This window comes from Phocoena phocoena, chromosome 4 (genome assembly GCF_963924675.1).
Source record: "Phocoena phocoena chromosome 4, mPhoPho1.1, whole genome shotgun sequence".
Lineage (NCBI taxonomy): Eukaryota > Metazoa > Chordata > Mammalia > Artiodactyla > Phocoenidae > Phocoena > Phocoena phocoena.
In genome coordinates, this window is record NC_089222.1 from 13,589,802 (window position 1) to 13,613,274 (window position 23,473).

The following is a 23,473-nucleotide window of genomic DNA, read 5'->3' on the forward strand; positions in this document are numbered from 1 at the left end:
CGAGTCCCACAGGAAAAAGTACAGTGACCCAGTTTACATCAGCCAAATGCTTGATGCCACAGAGTCATTCATTCAGTGCAGTTAGGAAGCGGTGTGTACCTTAAGTAACCCGCAGTATGACTGGGTGGGTTGCTCACTGTGTCAGGTGCTCTTCTAGGCCTGGGATACAGCAGTGAACACAGCAAAGTCTGTTCCCAGGGGGATACATTCTGGTGGAGCTAAGGAGAGAGAGACAGTGGATAAATCAAGTTATATAATGCACTGGAATGTGATTAAGTGCTATAGAAAGAATAAAACGGGGAAAGAGAATGGGAGTGCTGAGTGTGCTCGTCCATGGTTCATATTATGTTTGGTATTAGAATGGTAATCAATAGTGACTCTGACAAAAAAAAGCCAAGATAAAAGACCATCAGAAGGAATTTTGGAGCAAAACCTGTCACCAAAGCTCTTGTTTTCCCAGTAGCAGAGGGATACAATATTTTTGCATATGTTTGTGTTTCTAAGTCTGGGCAATAGCACAGAGAGACCGTGTTATTCGGTTCCTTTTTCTGGAGGTTGGAACCATGTTACAGGGGAAGAAGGATGTCTGTGGGTGGGGGAAATGGCCCTTGAGTTTTCCTCTGAAGGGCTTTAACCTCATTTCACTGTCTTGAGGTTCAGTGGAGATGTCTATGAAATCTCTGGCTGGTTTGCACCGTCTCTGCCTTGTTGTGTGTCCTTCTCTGCTGAAGAGATTTCATATGGATGAATGGTGCTGTGGTGTTGGGTTGGGAGAGATCTCGAAGGAGATAGCCCACCCCCCCGCCCTTGGGTAAGGAGAGGGTATGTTAAGAGGTGGGTGTTTTCAGAGGGGCATTCAGCTTCATGCAGTGCCTCCAGCAACAGCCAGTATGCCGTGGGTTTTCCCATGATCGGGGACAGTGATGAAGGCCCTCAGGAAGTCCTCCATGTGGGGCCTGAAAGTCTCCAGACACTTGCATTAATGGTTTCTCTTGGGGAGCACATGGGTCTAATGCTCAGTGACTACTGTTTTTTATTTTTAAGTGTCATCCCGAGATATGGGTGCCTCCCTCCCGGAAGATGGGCTGTGCCCTGCAGTGAGAAAAGCATGCAGCATTTGATGCTCCCTCGGAGCAAAGTCCCTCGCAGTGGGAAAGCTGGCCAGGGTGCTGTCCATGGTGCTGGCCTCGCTGCTGTGCTTCCAGACGTGGGCCCCCATCTCTGACTTGAAAAAGGATAGCCAAGGGCGTCAGAGCTGATGCCTTCCACAGGTGGGCACCTCCTTCTGTCCTCTGTCCCCAGTCTCAGGGAAAGCCAAACCAACTGTGGGTCAGGGCTTTTTAGACACTGAAGAATCTCCACTTCAGGCTGAGGGTTGAAAGCTGCTGATATAATGTCTGGATATTTCTTGTTGTTGTATTCTATATAAATGAAACACATGGACTCATCTCCTAATGTCCCAAAGCCTCCATCACAGTTCCCTTACTACAGCTGAGGTCACGGAGGAGAAGTGATGGGCATAGCCCTAGGGTGCGCTAGAGAGCCGAGAATATTGTGTAACTGAGGATTTAACCATTACATTTTGAAAACAAACTCTGTAATTGATAAAGGATGAAGTATTTGATTTTCTTTTGTCATAACTTTCTATGAATATAAAATTGATCAAAGTTGATCCCCAAAATCACAGAAATTTGTCTTTCTATATTGTTTCCCATTAATTATAGTGTTACTTTTTCTTTTGAAAAAAAACAAAGTACTTCAGCAATATCATTTCATTTGAATTTTCAGTAGTTCAATGAGGATGCTTCAAATAAAAAGTTTTTTTTAAAAAATTCGAGGTAAACTACAAGGTATTACTGATCTCTTGTTCAGGAGAACCCTTAATACTAAAAATACATTTTCAGATTATTTTAAGGAGAAGCATTATTATTCTTGGTCCTCATGAAAATAGATTTTACCTCATTGAAACTACTATGAATTGCTTCAATTTTATTTCAAGGTACTTTTTCTGATGCTGGAGACTCATATACAAGAGGAAATTTTATTATATACATTAATTTTGCTTTTTACCTATATTCTTAGAGTTAGGGTAAAACTATTCTAACTTAATAGTCATATTTCCCTGACATAAGTTAGAATTTTAGAAGTGCAACCCACAAGAAGTAAAACCTGATCTTGAAGTGTAATAAAAATCCCATCAGAGTCTCATCGTTCATGGGAGCTCTGTCAATGTGCATTTAACCCGTCCATATAGTCCCTTTAGGACCTGAACCAACTTAAGATCTATCCACATGGTATGAGTTATATGTGTTTAATAGCACTTGTATCAAAGTGTGCACATAGTTGATTCCTGTTTGATTGGCCTTTTCTACAGACTTTAGAAAGTCAATTTTTAAGTGAGCCCACTGGTGGTAGCGTTGCTCCGAGTACCTGATTTGCATCGGCAGATAAAGATGTTTCAGTTCCCGTAGATATTCCTATGGCTTCCTGACTTCCTCATCTGTGACCATGGTCTCACAGCCCTTCCATGTTAAGAACATTCACAGCAGCGATGGACACATAGGGAATTGACAGATTTGAGCCCTGCCTCACTTTATCAAATGTGTAAAAGCAAAATTGATCCAGTGACCAAGAATGAGATTGGTTAGTTTAGCATGAGTCAATTATAAATAGCTTTTATGTTTGAATATTATAGGTGGGACTGGCTACAAACTTTGTGGTGCCCAGTACAAAATGAAAATGCAGAGCCCCTTGTTAAGAAATTATTAAGAATTTCAAGCCTGTGATAAAAGAGCATTAAGCCAAGTGTAGGGCCCTTCCGATCTTCGCGCCCTGTGTGCCTGCACAGGCCCTATGCCCAGGAAGCCAGCCTTGAGCACAGGGTAGCATGGAGATTGCCATGTGGGAGGAGAAGCAAATAGAGTCTCCCCCTTATGACAGACCCCATGGCATAGTTTAATAGCTTCACAATAGTTACTATTTTGGTTCCAGGGGTCTATAGATAATTAGCAAGGGTGAAATCATCTTGTTTGAACGTATCTTTACAACCTCACGTGAAATCTTAGGCATTAAGACCTGGGAGGCCATTTTCAAATGAGAGAAAATATTCTTTGTCTTAACCTTGTTAACTGGCTTTCATTGCTTTCCTCATTGAGGCAATTTATCTAGAGTTCTGATGATTAACTAAGCTGAAGTTTATCTGGTACAGTGTTCTCTGGGGTGAAGGATGATAGATTAAGCGTAGGTGGTGTTTCACATTCGCTCCATTTACTTTCCTTGTTTTCCCTGTTACCTGAGAGCAAATGGCCCTAAAGCCTACACCTCTAGCTTTGCTCCTTCACCTGTTATGCAGTTTCATATTTCTAGGGTCTAAAGGAAATCTCCCTTTGAATATCTAGGCAATGTCTGAAATTTAGCAAATGAAATGGAAAGCATCCTTTTATTTCTGGTAGTTACCACTCCCAATTCTGAAGACTGGTAAATAGCGTCACATGTGACTGCCTTCTCTGCCCACCACATGGCCAGTCACCTGCCAGTTCTTCCTTAAGAATCTTCAAAATTTACCTTTATTCTCCACTGTCACCTTACTATAAGCCTTTATAATTTTACATCTGTAGTAGCTTCCTGGCTGGTGGACGACTCTACTCTTTCCTCAAGCTCAAGGATAACCATTTTTTCAAAATGCTCTTTTTATAATGTCACTCTCTTGCTAAAGATCTTACAGCTCTTGAATCTCTCCTGTCAGACAAAATTTAAATTAAACCTCATATTCAAGGCATTCTGTCAACTGGACCCTCTCTCTCTGTCTGAACTGTATTAGTCATTATTCTTCAACATGACCAGTCCACCTCCCCTCCCCACACTCCTAGGAGAGAATGTGCAAAGGCATTTTAGCCTTTAACCTGGAAGGTTTTCTGGTTCAGATCACAAGGTTATAAAATGTCTTTTTGGTGACTAGAGTGCCCCAAGACTGATGGTGAGCTGCCAGGTACCATCTATTCCTTGGTTATACAGCGATGTACAGATTACCCCACAGCACTGCAGTTACACTGCTTCACATATATTCTGTCACCTTAAATTGTGCTCCGTAGTTATGGAGAACCTTGTAATTATTTCCTATCAACAATTTTTGTACACTGCAGCTCTTCACCTAAAATCTAAGCTCCTAGAAGACATGAATTGGGCTCTTAAGGTTTTTTTACATGCCCCATGGCAGCCAGGGTTGCCAGTGCCCATTAAACTCACGCATTATCAACTCAGTCATCCATCGATTGAACATTGTGTTCTACAACATGATGCCCTGGACTTGGGACTAGGCGCCGATGACATCAAGAATCAGGGGCCCAGGAAGGCCACTCTGGTGGTGGCAGTGGCAGCAAGATGGAGTTCCCGGGGCTGGTGATGTCAGCAGGGAGGTTGTCCCTGTTCTGGTCCTCCTGAAATTCCTGGTGACTCTGTGACCCACCCACTAAGTTTGTAATAAATTCCTTCTGGGCTTCACTCAGCCAAGTCTTATTTTGTTGCTTGGAACCGAGAAACCTGGCAGACAACAGGAAGATAAGTACACATGTATTATGGTCTCTAGAGTGAGATAGCTTGTGTGGGCCTGGGGGAATCAGAGAAAAGCAAGACGTAGAAAAAACATCCAGAGGGAAGAAAAACATACAGATTCTTCTTTAGTAGAGACTCAGTCCATTTTAGATACAGCAAATACCAGGATATGTTATCATAAGGCAGAATATTTTAAAATTAATGGAATCTACCTGGTACTTTCCCTACAAGGACCACACGCTGTCTACATCTCAGCCAATTGCAACTCCCTTCTGCAACTTTCATAGCAAATAGACCAGCCAAATGCCAAGCTCAGTCGATGTCACGTAATGAGGTGACGTCCTCCTGCCTGTGACTGTTGTCCACTAGCCCCACACCTGCAATCTAGAACAGCATAGATCTCATGTTTACCTCTGAATACATCACAGCTCTTCAGATGTTTAAAGAATCTTTAGTTCAGTTAAGGTAGTAGTTATCAAACTTCAGTGTGTGGTGGAAACCTGCCCAGGACGTTGTGGATTCTGAGGCCAGAAAGTTTGACCCAGTAGGTCTCAGTTGGGACCTAGGAGCCCTGGGTGATTCTGCTATAAGTGGTTTGTGACTTCTATTTATTAAGCCGCCACTGTATGCCCAGTTTGGACCAGGGGCTGGAGTAAATACAAATAGGAATATACATTTTTCCAAAGAAAATACACAAATGGCCAATAAAGCATATGAAAAAATACTCAACATCATTAGCCATCAAAGATATGCAAATAAAAACCACAATGAGAGATAACTTCATATCCACTACGATGGCTAGAATAAAAGTGTCCATGAGGGTGTGGAGAAATTGTAAACCTTATACACTGCTGATGGGAATGTAAAATGGTGCAACCACTTTGCAGACCAATCTGCCCACTCCTCAAAATGTTAAACACAGAACTACCACATGACCCAGAAATTCTACTCCTAGAATATGTTTTCCAAAAGAAAAACATATCTCCACAGCAAAACTAGTACACGAAGGTTTATAGCAGCATTATTCATAATAGCCAAAAAGTGGAAGTAATCTAAGTGTCCATCAACTGACAAATGGGTAAACAAAATGTGGTCTATCCATAGAATGGAAAACTACTCAGCCATAAAAAGGAATGAAGTACCAAAGCAACATGGATGAACCTTGAAAATATTAGTGAAAGAAGCCAGTCACAAAATACCACATCGTATGATTCCATGTATATGAAATGTCCAGAATAGGCAAATCCATATAGACAGAAATCACAGATCAGTGGTGGCCAGGAACCATGGAGCATGGGGATGGGAATGACTGCTAATGGGTGAAGGGTTTCTTTGGGGATTGAATTAGTTTTCGAGGGCTGCTGTAACAATATATCACAGACTGGGTGGCTTAAACAATAGAAATGTATCTCTCACAGTTCTAGAGGCTGGAAGTCCAAGGTTGAGGTGCTAGTGGGATTTGTTTCTTCTTAGACCTCCCTCCTTGGCTTGTAGATGGCAGCTTCCTCATCGTCTTCATGTGGACTTTCCTCTGCGTGCTACCATAGCACGCCCCTGATGTCTCTTTCTCTCTCCTTATAAGGACACTGGTCATATTTGATTAGGGCCCCACCCTAATGGCCTCATTTTAGCTTGATCATCTCTTTAAAGAACTTCTGAGGTATTGGGAGTTGGGACTTCAACCGGTGAATTTTGGTGGTGGGGGGCGCATAATTCAGTCCATAAGAGGGATAATGAAATTGTTCTGAAACTACACAGTGATAGTTTCAAACCTCTGAGAGTATACTAAAAACTAGTGAATGGTACACTTCAAAAGAATAGATTTTATGGTACCTGACTTACATCTCAATAAAGCTGTTAGGAAGGAAAAATAAAAACCAAATTGGACACGGCTCTTGCTTTTAAAGAGCTTACAGGCCAAGCAGGCCAACCAGGTTGTAAATAGGCACTTTCAACCCCTTGCAGGGCCTGCTAGATGCCAGTGCACTTACCCTATTTTTATAGGGTGGAGAAGATATTGCAGAAGGGCGCGTAGGAGCCAAGTCTTATAGGATGAATATGAATCTGCCAGAAAAATGGTAAAGAGAGGGTGTCCCAGGCAAAGGAAATAGCATGGAACCCTGGCATATACAGGGACTGTATGATGTAGTTATCTTACTCTAATTTCTCAATATTATCAATATTTCAACTGCTGCTTGGAGGTTACATTAGTCCTGAAGTGGAAAGAGCCTCGGCCTTAAAGTCAGATTCCCCTCCGTTCGTATCTCAGTCTCTCCACATACTTTGGACAGTAACCTAAACTCTCAGTTTTCTCATCTGTAAAATGGGGAAAGTAATAACTACTCTGTATGGTTATAAGTATTAAGCGAATGACACAGGAAATATCCCTAGCACATTCTCATAAGTTACTGCTCAAAATATATTAGCTCTGTTCCCTCTCATTCCTCTATTCCTTGGGTAACCTGATTTAAGAACCCTGAACATTGTAATTGTCATTCTTGGTGACAATATACCCCTTGAAATGAGGTTCCCAGGCCTGAACACAAGGGGCTGGATGGAACCAAGTATATTGATGCTAAAACCTTTCATACATTTCAAAATGATCTTAGAGTCTCAGGACCTCTTTTAGCGGTCACATCATATTACGTTCTCGTATTGAACTTTGGGGGGCAACTACTCTCCTCCCCACACACTACCATCAGAATGTTTATAGATGAGATAGTCTACTCTTCAGCCACATTTCACTCATCTTTGATTTGCGGATTTGATTTTCCCACCTGTGACTGGAGAACTTCAGGTTTAGCTTTGCAAGTCCAACCTGGGTAGTTTCCAGATCACATTTCAGCTTCTTTCATCACTTTGGAAAACTGACTCAGCCTGTGTCTATCGATGATGCTGCCTGGCTTTGCATCTTCTGCGAACTTGGTAAATATGTCTTTTGGGAATCTTCATCTTAGTCGTTAGTAAAATGTTGGTGAAGATATCGTTAGGGATGGAACCGAGGGCATTACAAGAGGGCGTACCTGCAAAACGGCCTGAGACCCAAGACTCCACGATGTTTGGGTTGCTTGTTCAGCCGGCCATGGGTCCACATGGAGTCTGCATCTCTCCCATGTTAAAGGATGTCACAAGACTCTTCTCATTTATAGCTGTTAACATGACTTCATCAGATGGGCAGGAATCATGATATCCCATGACTAATGCTTCAAATAACCCTCTAACAGAAAGGAATTAGGTTAACTTAGTATGGCTTGTTCTCTGTAAGCCCACATGAGCCTCTGTTGAACACTGCTTCATGTTCTACATGCTTACAAGCAGTCTGTTTGTCAGTTCTTCGACTTGGCCAGAGATTGGTGTCAGGCTTACTGCTCTACAATTTCTGAAAGACACTTTTCTTGAAAATCAGAACAGTACTTTTTTGGTAGGGGGAGGCAGGAGAGCACCTCTCCCTTTTTTCCTGATTATTCAGATTATCAACCTTGGTGCAGAGAATGTATCTTCAAGTTGTGTTCTTGGCATGCAGCTCACCTGGGTCTGACTCCATAAACTCAGAAGGCAGGATCCCAGGGTGGTGAGGGGCCCAGAGTTCAGAATTGGGGGGGGTCTCAGTTTCATTATTACCAGGTGTGGTCACTCAATCAACTATGTGCCTTTAAGAGAGGGTCTTAGCCTGTCTGTATCTCAGTCTCTTCATTTCAAAAATGAGGATTGTAACAATCTCTTAGCACAGTGGCTGTGGTGCCAAGTAACTGCTCCTCATATGGCACCTGCTGCTGTCACAGTTAACACCAGTGTCACTGTTTTAGTGGCTGGATGTTTTCTCAGGATTGGCTCATATCTTGGTTTTGGTTCTCTTTTAGGATATTCATTTCATCCCTTTAAGGTACATGACACTTTCTGATAGCTTGTTATGCTTTGTCTCTGCGCTCCCTCTGGATTGCAAAGCCCGCACGTGCAGAGGCTGTGCCTTGGACAAGGAGAGTGTCTTGCACAGCTTAGGTGCTCTGTACACAGGTACCGAGTTTAGAAACTAGAATTGAGGTAAGAGTTGAGAAGGTTTCCTCATAAGTTCAACATCAAAGTGTTGTTGTAAGTTGGAATTCTGTTTCTGAATGAGCTCTATTTAAAAGAATTACTGATGTCTCCTTGAGGACACCTCCACTGCTATGTGACTAAAGTGAAAACTGCTTTATGTCACAAAGGATCCAGAGATTGAGATCCCCCCTTGTAATAGGCAAGACTTACACCTACGACATAACCACCAATGACAGCAACAATAGTAATAGTAATAATCATCATCATACAATTCCAAGAAGTTGGGAATTGAATGTGAAGCTCAACCATAGCAACAAGTTTTGGCCAGTATATCTGTGTTCTTCTTTTCCTCATTCTTATTTCCACCTACCCTTGCTGGTCTCAGTTTTCTATTTTATTATATAAGTTATGTCAAATCCTCTGTGGAATGAGGCTGAGTACAAATCCATTCAAGTAGTAAACTACGTAGCAGGACATGTTCAGAGGGTCAGTGGGCAGCTATACTTTATCACTTCTGGGAACAGAACAAGAGGTAACCCACACAAACCACAGTTTTTAGGACGTGAGCCAAAAGTGTAAGGGTGATTTTCCTCATGGTGTTTTAACCCTGACTGGAGTTTCTGGGTCCTGTGGGTGTTGGCTGCAGAATGGTCTCAGGAGGGCACGTGATCGAGTCTCACAGCCTCTCTGGCTTCTAGTGGCCTTATCTGGAAAGTGAGGGGCTGGGCCAGCAGCGGGTCCCAAACCTTTGCTGCCGGGGGAGCTCTCATGTTTCCTGTAATGGGAGGGGCACACAGGCCCTCTCGCTTGGGCTGCTCTTCAAAGCCCCCTCCAACCCCTCAGCCTCTCGAGAGCACTGGGGCCCTTCAGCATTCGCAGGGCCAGCAGCCCTCTGACCCCTCCCCACTCCCAAGCTCGCTATTCAAAGTGTGCTCCCCGGGCTAAGCCAAGCCGCTCAGGGTGCTTGCTGCCTGGGACCTAGTTAGAGATGTGTCTTGGGCCCACCCTGGACGGTATTGAGATAGATCCCTGTGATTTGTGTGCACAGCGCAATTTGAGAAGGACTGCTCTCAGATGCTGTGTCCTCCTTTGAGGCTTCCTCAGATATCATACTTTATGAGTCTAACAGTTCTTTTTCCTTTCATTATATGAACATGAAAACACTTTGATTTATCCTCAGATAAGTTCCAGACTCTCCTGAAACAGTGCTGGTGGAAAACTGCGCTCAAGACCCTTTTGCAGTGTCCTTTGCTCAGCGTGGTTTCCTGAGGAGTTGGCCTCCCTGCCGAGCTCCTGCGGACTCCTTGGGCAAGTGTGACAGCTCGGCACAGTCACCGCTGGGAGAAGCAGCAGCCGTGACGTTTGCAGAGCACTTGGCTTAGCCAGGCTCCCCTCAGCCTCCTGACTCTGGGAAGTGAAGCCTTGTGTGATCAGAGGCAGGCCAGCCCCGTGTCCCCCATCCCTTCCTCCCCTTACACAGCCCACTGTGACTTTTTCGTGTGTGACAAATCATTGACTAAACCCATAAGCTGTCATTCAGGGAAACTGGATCCTTCCTACTAGTAGAATTCTAATTTGAGCTCTGTCAGTAGGTTAAGCCCTGGCTTTCTGGTCATAAAAACAGATTTTTTTCAGCCTCAACACAAGTCAGCAAAAATATAAGACCCAGAATCAGTTGCTTAAACCCTCTAATGGGAGTATGCTAATCCAGAGCTTTGATTCCCTCCCTTTCTATCTCAAAGTTAAATACAGTAACAACTGCTTTGTGCTATAGTTAAAGAGAGACTTGTAGCTCAAATCCCTATGTTATAATTACTGTGATGATGAAATAGAGACTGAAATCTGGAAATACAAACCTTTTTCCATTTTGGCTGTCTTCATGTTAATTTGAGGCCAACCAACACCTGCTACAGATAAGATCAGGAGACTTTATTTCACTGAAACCCTAGATTGTTTCTTTGTTTTATTTTTGGAGCACCAACTTTATTCTTGCCTGGATCTTAATTTAATTTTACTTTACACAGGGTTTATCATTTGTTGGCTTTACCTAGTCAGGGAAATGGAGCTAATCAGTTTCTGTTGCTTCTTAAAACTCAATTTGTTCCCGTCTTGATTTCATGGTAGACTTTGCGTCACATCTGATTATCTCATTGCAATCCGCAATTCTAGGTTTTTTCTGTAATGTTCAAAATAAAAACCTGACATGAATTATGTATCAGAATTTTGCATTTTGAATATTAATCTAACAGTAATTGTAAATTTGGAGCATAGAACAGTCATAACAAGAGCTAAACTATTATCTATGGTAAATTATTCTTTCACATCCTTACTGACGTTGTCATGCTCCTTAACTTCCTTGCTGACACAAACAGGACCTTGGTTTGCTCTAAGCTCAGTACCTTTCAAAGTGTGATAGAGTGAATGAGTGATTGATTGCATTGAATCTTATGTTATCGATATTTTTGTTCTCAAGGCATGTTACTGCATTGTTGAACAATTTTGAATCAAGTGAGTTTTGCACAATTCAGCTTTTTGAAAACTGGCCCTCACACAAACACAGTCACACCTGCAGGGTTGTGGTACCCAGGACAACCTCAGAAATGTAATCTAATGCTAGGAAAGGTAAGTCCTGGGAAACATTGTCTTCCCCTTCTGTGTGGTCTCATTCCAAACCTCCGAATCTGGAGCTCTGTAACTGGCACAAACTCTTGATTATCGGTAAGATTTTCCATGACACTCAAATGATAATTAATAAAAACAGACATAGCTTCACCAGTGCCTCATCAGGAGAAAGACCATTATTCTAGTCATTTCGTTTTCTCTTCTTTGATGCTAAGGAGGGCATGAGTAGAGCAGGTGATGGGTGTTTTTGTTCTTTGAAAAATGGTTTGAAAAATGAGAAAGTTTTGGGCTGTCTTAGCTGCTAGACACTGCAGATCCTATACACAAATGAAAGAGGGGAAACTGTTAAACTTTGAGATGGAATTCTGTTCTTTGGAGTTGTGGTCTGTTTCCTCCTTCAAGAGGTGAATGGCGGCTCTGCTGTAACTTCTCTATGACCTTGGATACATTAGTCAGTCCTGGACACTATAAAACTCTTAGAAGAAAACAGGCAGGACACTCTCTGACATAAATCGCAGCAATATATTTTTTGATCCACCTCCTAGAGTAATGAAAATAAAAACAAAAATAAACAAATGGGGCCTAATTAAACTTAAAAGCTTTTGCACAGCAAAGGAAACCATAAACAAAGTGAAAAGACACCCCACAGAATGAGAGGAAATATTTGCAAGCAAACAAAGCGACCAACTCGGGATTAATCTCAAAAATATTCAAATGGCTCATGCAGCTATCTCAATATCAAAAAAACAAACAACCCAATCAAAAAATGGATGGAAGATCTAAATAGACATTTCACCAAAGAAGACATACAGATGGCCAAAAATCACATGAAAAGATGCTCAACATCACTAATTATTAGAGAAATACAAATCAAAACTACAATGAGGTATCACCTCACACCGGTCAGAATGGCCATCATCAAAAAAAATCTACAAACAATAAATTCTGGAAAGGGTGTGGAGAAAAGGGAACCCTCCTACACTGTTGGTGAGAATGTAAATTGGTTCAATCATTATGAAGAACAGTATGGAGGTTCCTTAAAAAACTAAATATAGAACTACCATAGATCTGGCAATCCCACTCCTGGGCATATATCCGGAGAAAACCATAATTCGAAACATGCACCCCAGTGTTCATTACAGCAGTATTTACAATAGCCAAGACATGGAAGCAATCCAAATGTCCATCGACAGAGGAGTGGATAAGAAGGTGTGGTACATATATACAGTGGAATATTACTTAGCCATAAAGAGAATGAAATAATGCCATTTGCAGCAATATGGATGGACCTAGAGATTGTCATACTGAGTGAAGTAAGTCAGAGAAAGACAAATACCATATGATATCGCTTATACATGGAATCTAAAAAAAATGATACAAGTGAACTTATCTACAAAACAGAAATAGAGTTACAGATGTAGAATACAAACTTACGGTTACAAGGGCTAAGTGGGGGAGGGATAAATTGGGAGATTGAGATTGACATATACACACTACTATATATAAATTAAGTAGCTAATAAGGACCTACTGTCTAGCACAGGGAACTCTGCTCAATACTCTGGAATGACCTTTATGGGAAAAGAATCTAAAAAAGAGTGGATAGATGTATATGTATAACTGATTCATTTTACTATACAACTGAAACTAGCACAACATTGTAAATCAGCTATACTCCAATAAAATTTTTTTTAAAATGACAGCCAAAAAAAATTACTCAATCCTCAGGACCTTAATAGGTTGGGCTGCTTTGATGGATCTACTCTTGAGGGTCTTGTCTAGCTTTAAAATTCTATAAATACATAAAATCCATCCCAAGATTGGGGAAGAGGTTGAGCGAGGGGACAGGATCAGAAACTGGGCAGCTTTGTGCTTCTTATGGGTCAGGTTATCCAGTGGGAGTTATCATCTCTGAGATGTTAGGAAACCTCTGAGCAGAACCAATTTCCAGGATGAAATATCTTTTTGCCATTTTTCTCTGTCTATGCAAGTGTTACTGTCAACTCCCATGGATAAGTCACTTCTGGATAAGGGCCATTCCAGCAAGAATGTTAGGAAGCAGTTTTTATAAACTTTCATTTTCTGATGGATGCCCAGCGTGTAGGCTGATGTGCTTCCATAAAGGGAAGAATCACACATAGGGTTTGTGTCTCTCACCACCTGTACCACAGTGCTTGGTGGGGTGTTAATTTTGATCATGTAATAGTCAATAAACGTTGATGGTGCATCCACTGTGTGCTAAGACTTGTGCTAGACACCGAGGATACAGAAAGGAACAAAATGTAATTGCTCTCAGTCTGGGGATGGAGACAAAGAAATAACTATGAAAAGACATAATTGTCAGAGTTCCTATGGTGAAGGTAGTGAATGAGCTGAATTTTGAATGGTGATGAGTGTGCAAGCTTGGTTCCATTCAGACATACTGCCAGGTGCTGGGAATCCCACAGTGAATGGACTATGAGCTGGCTCTGGGTGGCTACAGGCCAGTACGGGACCTCCTACGTGAATAGACGTCACAGGGGGCAATGGGAGCCTGGAGGAGGGGCCCCTATCCTACCCCTGAGGAGTCAAGAGAGACTTCTCTTGGATGGAGGCTTCTTACAAGGCTGCCATGTGAATAAACGTCACCTCCAGTTCTTGGAACTTTGTTTTACCTTCTAAAAATTATAATGATCAACCTTGTGCCTCTAATACCTAATGACCTCATCCTTAATTTCTTAAGTTTGAAGCTTCAGACTATGTAAAACAAAGTAATTCCTTATATTAGCAATTTTTTCTATCTCCAGAGAATTATAGAAAAATGTATATTTATTAAAGTATGTTTTCTTAATTGGGGGGGAGCAGGAGAGGAGAGGGACCAAATCTTTTAGAAATTCTTTTTTTCTTGGTCATTTTCATCTCAGTGTATTTTTTTTAAAAGAAAACATGTTTAATCTTACAGCACAGTACCTTGAAAAGTACAGTAGTTCAGTACAACAGCTGGCATACGGGGGCTGGTATCAAGTGAACAGGCAAGAAGAGTTACTGACTGGAGGAGAGAGAAGGGGTGGGAAGTATTTTTTTATTTGTATATTTTATCTTATTTTTGATTGCTGTATTATCTGTGCCCTTTACTTCCCTCTTTTCCTTGTTGTCCCTCATTTTAGAAACCTCCTGTTTGCTATCACAGCTCCAATATCTCTACCCAAGGGAAGGAAGGGAACAGTGGTGGAATTTTAATCTTTCTGAATCTTGATACTTTTTGATAACTGCTAAAATTTTTGACACATGAGAATTTTGAATCAACAAATAAAATTGTTTTCAAATTATTTAAAGAAATCTCATGTTATCTGAGTTTCCAGATTCACTAACAACAGATAATTTCTAGTCCTTTATTCAAATAGTTTTTTCTCACTATACATCCAGTTTTGTAAAGTTCATTGTAGTTTACTTTGTCATAATTTTTTGAAGATTCATACAAATGTCCAAGTAGAAAAGAACCAATTTATCTTTTCCAGTTTATAATAGGAGACTTAGCACTTTCTAAGGAAATAAGACATAGCCCCTGTTCTCAAGGGGCTTCTCTCTGTTCTAATCTTTATGTACTGCACAGCTAAACCTAACTTCCTTCCTTTGGGTTTTCACAGCCTGAAGCACGTACAAATATGTGGAGTGTTCACCATATCCTCCACCTCTGCTTCTAATCTCTTCTTTAAAAGCCTCCTCTTTCTTCTTGTAGCAAAATGTTGGTATCAGGATATCTTTGGCCACCAAGATGGCTTAAACAATAAGAAAGATTCATCTCCCTAACAAAAAGTCCAGAGGGAGAGCAGATCCCCATGATGAAGTCGTCAGGGGCCTTAGTGCCTTCCTTTCACCCAGCCTGTTGTCTCAGGACAGTTCCTTCAGGATGCCAGCTGGCTGCCGAGGTCAAAGGAGTCACAGGCGAGTGATAGCGTTGCAGAGATGGAGGAAGGGGACTCTCCTCCTATGCTTCCCTTTTTTATCAGTGAGGAGCATCTCTCCTAGAAAACCATCACGAGCCCTCCCCACATCTCCCAGGCCAGAATTACACCACATGTCTAGACTGATCACTGGCAAGGGGACTAGGATTACATGGTGGGCTTAGATCAGTTATGATTCACCCCAGGGGCTGGGGAGAGGGGGAGACAGCCACCCTCTCTTAAAATAATTAAGCCACAATATTTAATGACTGTGCTCGTCTGTATAAATAAGAAAGACAGAACTGCCTGACCACTTGTCTGGAGGTGTGTGGGAGAAAGAGGGTGGGGGAAGAGCCCTCACTGGTTCTCAGGGGAGCTAGAGTTGGCTCCGTTACATCCCTGGTGGTAAAGAGAACTTTCCAAGGCTGTGGAAAGGAGCTCCAGGAAGCTGCTCACCGTGAAGGGAACCCACTCATTTTTTTGGCTGAAAGGAGAGGAGAGGGCAGTTTGTTCTCAGTGAGCTCTCAGGAGACAGTCCCAGCAGCTTTGGTAGAGGCTGTGACTTAGACACAGGGAGGAGATGGCTGCCTGGCCATGAAGGCACAGATACCCAGTCTGCCCTCTGTTACCCGCCCCTCGTCCCCCGCCGACCAATTCACACTCACTCATGGATTCCTGGGCTCAGCTGTGGAGTCTCTGTCAAGCCCTGGGAGGAGAGCTTTGCACAGCAGAGCAGTTAGACACTTTGTGTCTTCTCTGTCACCTCCAGGGAGCTCCCCTGGGAAAGGGCTGGTTGGAGTCTGTCCTGAAGCCAGTTCTGTTCTTGAACTGTCACCAGAGAATCCCTGCGGAGAACCTCCACTGAGCGCCAGCACCATTTCCAGCCTTGAGACGTGTGTTCAAGCCATTTCTGTTTTTTAAATTTATACAGATGGGAAGAGTCATTGAATTCACATGATTATTAGATACTTTTTATTTGGGCAATATTTATCTTCAGAACTCCTGCTCCTGAAATTTCTGTTTACTCTTTTCTGTTCCTTAAAAATAAAAGGCAACCTGCCTAATTTGTTATGGTACCAGCATTGAAACACTGCATGGAACTTGTTACCACAAATGAAAATATAATCTAAACAGGAGCCAGGAAAAACATATTTGCCGAACAAAAATGTCTGAAATACTTCTACTGTTATTTGTTCTTCATTTTTATTTGTATTATTATTAGTTATTTTTGCTTATTATCTGTACATAATACTCCCGTATGCTGCTAATGTGTTTGTAAACGAAGTCTCGAGAAGCATAGGAGATGGAATTTATCTATAGGTTATAACTGATTTGCAGTTTCATTATTCAGTGTTACAGACACTTTGTCTCAGAATCACTATATCCTAGCTATCTTCAGAAGTAAAGGTAAAATAGAGCAGAATTTAAAGTGGAGAAAAGTTGCCTTTATTTTCATCCCTGTGACAGATGGTGTTGGGGCCCCACCCATGTCTCCTGGCCAATTAGCATTTCCTGTACGTGGACCCAGCCTCCACCTGCAGCAGGGGCAGTTCTGCCTGTGGCCTCCCTGGCTGTCAGGGCCTCTGTGCTCCAGTGTGGCAGAGAGTGGGGGAGTTGATACTCCCAGGAGCAGCCTGAGTCAGTGGATGAGGGAGTCGGTCCCCGCCCTTCGGGCAGAGGAGCCCAGAGGTGTGTTCTATGCCTGCCCCTAGGGTTCCTCCACAGTTAAGCCCCAGTTGCCCACAGTGGTAACTGGCTTGATAACAGGCCCTTGAATGGCTCCCCTCCCTTCACCTCACTTTCCTACCCCTCTTCTTACTGCCCAAATTGATCACCTACCTCAAATCCTGTCTCAGGGTTTGCTTCCTGGGGACCCCAAACTAAGAGAGTCCTCTAGAGCAGAGCATGGCTCGATACATTATCTTTTAAAATGTAGTTATATATAGCTCAAATGCTTTTTTCTGATTAAAAATTGGGATAGATAAATGGCAGGGGGCAGGGGGTGATGCGGGGGGTGGAAGGAAGGAAAGAGTGTTTTGTGAACCTGCCAGGTTTTTTAAGAAATACTCCTCCCTGTAACATTTTCATTCTTCGTTCCATAATGTATACTGTGGTTGTGTGTGTGTCTGTGCATGAGTTACTCTAAAGAAGGATATATAGATATTGAAATTCTCAAGCAGTTTTTTTTTTTTGTAAAGTCACCTGCTTATTAACTTTCGTAGCCTATTCAGGTAATGCAAATATAGCTGTCCCTCTACTGGCTATTGGTTTATACAGGGCAAATTGTAAAGAATGATAAATTCATTTCTTTTGCTACTTGGAATCCACCTGGGGAGAAGGCAATTCAGCTTACTACAAAGTAGTTTCTGTGTGCAAAAGTGAATGTCCTGGGGCTCTAGTCTATAGATTTTATGTTTTTTTCTTCTCAAAGGAGAGTTAGGGGTCCTCAACCCATCCCCAGCTCTATTATTGCATTTATCGTGAAGTTGTTCAACTATTTTTGTACTTGTTGGCTTTCCCCATGAGACTGAGCTTTCTTGGAGGGCAGGAGTTTTATCTTTTTCATCTTTCTATCCCCAGAACATGATACTGTGTTTGGCATACCCAAGGCAGTCAGTAGATGGTGAAATAACAGAAATGTGGAACTTTCGATGTGAAGGTATTTGGCAGTGGCTGCCTGGCACCTTGTGTGGAGTCTGAAGTCAGGCTCAGCAGAAGGATTTTGCTCCTTAGTTGCTGGTGTCTGCCATGGGCACCTGAGTCTTGCTGTCCCTGCACTGTATGGTGATGTCATCTGAGCTCCGTCTGTGTCCAAAAACTGCAACATGCCTATGATCAGGGGTGGAGAGGAAAAGATCAGATGAATCAGAGTTTTTACCATGAAACAAGCTGGGATCAGGGATTTAATTGTTAGAAACAAAGGCAGCTCATAGATTATGGTATATGATGATGATCCATAAAACAATATTATCCTTTTCTCTGGCCACAGACCTTAAAAATGTTTCTGAATTGCTGAAAGAAGGAAAAACAACTGAAATAAAATAAAATTCCATCTGTAGTATACTCTCCACTAACACCTACAATGTTTTTTCAGCTACTCCTTTAGGTACTTTTAGTTCCCGGCTTTCCCACCTTTTATTAATGTGCCACTTTTTGGAACAAATATCACTGCCATTTTTTCATGTCCCTTTACGTTTTAAAGTTATATGTCATATTAAAGGGGGTTAAGTTACTTTTAAAAGGATGTTTTTCCACTCTCATGATACTTCTACCCATAAAAGGCCCTAAATCCCTCAGAAGATCCTAAGTTTTAAGACTCAAATAAATGAATAAAAATGAACCTAAATGAGTCAAATTTTCGGAGGTTCAGTTTTCATTATCCCAAAGTGAGTGCTTCATGGGAACACCTCACAGTGCTCTGTGACGCATAATCGCGTGGGTCAGGGCTCTAGACGCAGATGTGAGTAGCCGCCCTCTGCACGGTTGAGGCAGAAGGGTATTTATACTGAACACAGATGGCTCTCACAGCTGCGGGAGGCTGCAGGGCAGGGGAGGCTAAATTTCCAGGAATGTCAGCCTGGAATTGGCCCACTGCCACTGCCCCCAGGCCCACACTCTTTCTTAGGACACCTGTATGAGTGAAGGGAGGTCCTGTGCCTGCCCTGTCCTACCACACAGCTCACACCCAAGGCAAGGTCCCGGCTTGGTCCAGCTGACTGGCAGAACCTAGGTCCCACACTGGCACCCCAACTCAAGGCAGGTGGGAGATGAGGAATTGTTTTTGTCTGTCTGTTTGTTTTTATCTAGGGAAGGCAGGACCCACAGCCCAGGGGTCTACTACAAGGTAGGGAGGCTGTCTAAAGACACTGGGCAGCCACAAATGATAGATTTCTGCTATGATACTGTCTCATGAAAATAGCAGGCAAATTGTCTAAACTGGCCTCTAGTGTTAAAAAAGTGGGCAGCAAAAGATGTGAAGGAAGTACACAAAATTGTTACTGCTGATGATCTCTGTAGTGGATTGCGGACTATGTTTTGTTTTCAAATTTTTCTGTAATAACACTATATTTCCTTGTAAATTAGAAAAAAAATGAGATCTGACCATTTAAGAAAGGATTAGTTAAAATAATTGCAGCCTCGCTAGATGGATGAAAACTCTTACCTTGAAAGTCCTGAGCAGATTTAATAATCTGTTAAACAGGTGAATATTGAATTTTTCAAAAAGCAAAAAAATTACTGTCTTATTTAAGCTGCAGTTAAAATCTGTTTCCTGTGGATTTGCCCTCAGTGGGTACAGTAGCTGCTGATCAAATTAGAGAGTCATGGCAGCTTACATCAGGAGGGCCTCAGACATCACTTACCCTAACTTTGTAGCATCCAGTTCGATTTGAAGTTTTAGAAAATACAAACATAGTCACATACACACATTTATGCACACTGTCCTGCTTACTATCTGTCTTCCTCAGGAGACCCAAGGGCAGGGGTGACGAATTCTCAGAGCCCACTACACCACTACACACACAGCACTCCTCACTGAGATTTCAGAACTCTTAGGCTCCTTGGTTTACTTGTCCCTTGAAGACCTTTCTTTCACTCCTACCCCTTGCTGGACACAAGGAAATGTGAGGTTCCTGCTTTGGAAATATAGCAGGGCTTCTGCTCTGGGGCTCTTCTCCCCATCTGGGAGTTCTGTCCCTCAGGACACAGCCTGGGGGACATGAACTATTTTCAAGGGCTCAGCAGTGCCTAATGTTCTTGTCTCCCTTCCATCTGGTCCCGAGGGTCTCTCTCACGTCGGGCAGGGAGGACACTCACGTCACTGATCAGGTGCTCCTTCAGATCTTTTCTCTTTGGCCTTGGTCTCTCCTTTGGAAAATCAAAAGCCAGGGATTTTACTCATATTCTCTGTAGTTTGTGATGTCATCTTTTTCCTGAGGCAGCCTATGCTGCTTGTTCAATTTGAAATATATGAAAAACTACAGGGAAATTTGGGGAAAATAACCCTGAACTTCTCAAAGATATCATCTGCCCCATTTGTATGGAAGGTGGGCCAAATTTGAAGGGAATGAAATTAGCTATAGTTGTCCCAAATTTCCAGTCATTCTCCAAAGTTTGTCAGTTCACTACTGATTCTAGAAAGAAACATGCCACTTGGGAAAGAGAACAGAAAGTTTGCAAAATGAGTGAGTCTGAAGGGGTGCCTGTTTTGCAGCTGCTAAAAAGTTTCTCCTGAACAGCTGAAGTTCTGATAAAATAAATATCTGTCCTGTTACTTAGGAGAGGGTGACAGGCTGAGTGTCACTGAGCCAGGGGCAAGCTTCCTTGACTTGGTCAGTTTCTGCACTCTGCTTGGCTGATAAGGCTCTCACATTATGTGACATGCAATGAGAGTTTCCTCTATCAGTTCTAGGTAAGGAAGGTGGAATATCTCCGCATCTGCCAGAGGTGATTATATTAGATATCACCTGTCTTGATAGCCCTACCTTCATCTGCTAAGCTGTGGGCAAATGAGATTTTATGCCTTATCATCAGGCTGCCAGACGGGGCTCAGGTAACTCTATGTAAAATCCCATGCCCTGTTGCACAATAGTTGATGTTTGCAAGAAAAAATAAGTATCTTAAAGCTTCCGATAGCATTTGTTCCTTCACAGCAAGAGAATATTGCAAGTTTGAGTGAGGCTTTATATTGCCGTGCTATATAAATTAACCACTGTGACTTTTACAACTGCACATTGGCTGGGGCACAGTAAGTACTGGAAAAGTACCATGAATATGTCATTTGGCTTACGGCTTTATCATTTTTAGAAGTTGCAGGAAAACAACCGCATGTCATTTCAAGTTCCTTTATTATATCAAACAGTTTGAGATGCCACTCTTAATAACATGAGGTCATTTTAAACCAAATTCTTGCTAGAACAGTCTCTCTATAGAACACGTTACCAAGCAAGAATTTCTCCAGAATCCACTCCATTATCAAGTAGGGGCCTGGTAGGGCGTTCAAGACCTAACAAAACCAATGTGATGGCCCCTGTCCAGTGTTATTGGGGCTGGTCCTTGGTTACATAAGGGAACAATTTTAAAATGAAATGACATAACTAAAACGTTTATATCAACTTAAAACATATTGTACATTTTCTCTCATTTTTGTTGTGCAGCCAACATCTGATGTCCTCTGATGAGAGGTCGCTTCATCTTTTTTGCATAAACTTACCCATGTTAAGTTGATTAAGTTTTCCAAGTTTACCTTCTTTAAAGTAGAATGAGAATTTAGCAATCTCAGTTCAGAATTCTAGATTTTTACATTTTTAAACCAACGTTTTAGAACTGTCTTATCAATTACTTCTTTAACAGCATTTTGTTTTTTGCAACTTGTCATTATTAATCTTTGTGGTAAGCATTTGACTTAGTTTTTCTAGCAGAGACAACACTCACCCATCCTTCATCAGTTTGTCATATTTAAGTCACAGATTTACAATACTGGGCGCGAGTGGCATAAACAGGTTTGGGAATAGACGCTATGACTTGGGTAAACACCTTAACTGGAAGGTGGTCCAGAGAGCACCTGCTGGCCACCGCGTCCCCAACACAAAGGTGGCCATTGGCATCTGTTAGAAAGGACTGCAGAGCTCTGGTTAATATAGGATTTGGTTAAAGGGCCTTTAATTAAGAGAGCTCTGCTATAAATACATTTTCATTAATATGCATAGATAGTTACTCTTAAATAACATTACTGCAAAATGTCTTCTAGTACAGGTCCTGCAGAGCTTAATGAACAGCTAAGGCTCACTTATAATCAGTGGAATCTGTCTGCATACATAATTGGTGCTCTAAAGTGCTTCTCCCGGCAATCTGTTTACACTGTGGCACTGTAATTGGTTTGGTCATCAGTCTGTTTCTTTCTGTAGATGGGAAGAGATAATGTTTTGGTCCACTCCTCATTAGTTCTCACAATTTTTAAATTAATAATTTGGAGATGTAATGAGCTCTTGTTCCATTTATACATGCTTGAATACCTCTGTCAACGTTTTTAGATTTTTTTCTTTTCCTAAATCCTGGTAGCAATAAAGTATGATATGCCAAGGATAGTTTTAAAAAGAAAATAAGTAGATATTGATTCTGCTGATATTAAGTTGATAGATTTGGAAAATTTTAGAGTTGAGAGACAGAGAGAAGCATGTGTATTTATACATACATGCGGAGGCAAAGAGAGAGTCAGAGAGGAAAAGAGAGTCAAAAAGAATAAGACAGATGCAGAGAGACAGAGTGACAGATTTTATAATTATATTATATTCACACACACACACACACACACACACACACACACACACACACACACACATATATATATATATATATATTGAGAGAGAGAGAGACAGAGAGATACCAAGATAGGAATAGTGAGAGAAATAGAAAAGCAGACAGAAACAGGAAAACAGATAAGTAGAGACAGAAAACACACAAAGAGACAGAAAATGACAGAAACAGAGACACCTAGAGGCTGAGGAAGAGCTGCTTCAGCCACGCCACTCAAGATTAGCCCTGTCTCTGCCCTGTGTGACCAAACTAGGGCCGCAGGTGTGGAGGGCACTGCCAGGACAGAGGCAGACCCAGGGTGCCCAGGAGTCACCAGTGATAGCAGAACTCTGAGTAGGTCACAGCCTGGGCATTAATTAGATGGCCCTGCACCGCTGTTCACATCTATTAAACATGTTTTTGAGTTCTAAATGTATTAAAATTTTTTTTTTTTTTGGCTGCAGAAAGGTCCTGAAGGAAATCTCTACTGGAGAACTCAATCCAAATGAGACTCTGCAGGCCACTTTGGAGGCCCAGCTCCTTTCCAAGCTGGACCATCTAGCCATCGTCAAGTTCCATGCGAGCTTTGTGGAGCAAGATGATTTCTGCATTTTCACAGAGTACTTTGAGGTGAGACTCTCCTTCACTTTTTGAAATCTTAATAAAAATATATTTCATAGGGCTTCCCTGGTGGCACAGTGGTTAAGAATCTGCCTGCCAAAGCAGGGGACATGGATTCGAGCCCTGGTCCGGGAAGATCCCACATGCCCCGGAGCAACTAAGCCCGTGCACCACAACTACTGAGCCCGTGTGCCACAACTACTGAAGCCCGTGTGCCTAGAGCCTGTGCTCCACAACAAGAGAATCCACTGCAATGAGAAGCTGCGCACCGCAACCAAGTGTAGCCCCCACTCGCCGCAGCTAGAGAAAGCCCGCATGCAGCAATGAAGACCCAATGCAGCCAAAGATAAATAAAATAAATAAATTTTAAAAAATATATATATTTCATAGTAAAAAGCTGTCTGTAAAGAGACATCTCAGAAGTTTAGC

General features: G+C 42.1%; 1 protein-coding gene across 1 annotated transcript in view; it reads left to right on the top strand.

The window, feature by feature from the left end:
• The window catches only part of NEK11 (NIMA related kinase 11), a 106,751-nt gene that overhangs the window by 16,136 nt on the left and 67,142 nt on the right, over positions 1 to 23,473 (top strand). Inside the window, 1 exon segment of the mRNA XM_065876696.1 lies at positions 22,888 to 23,053. Within this exon segment, the coding sequence (XP_065732768.1) occupies positions 22,888 to 23,053 (166 nt within the window).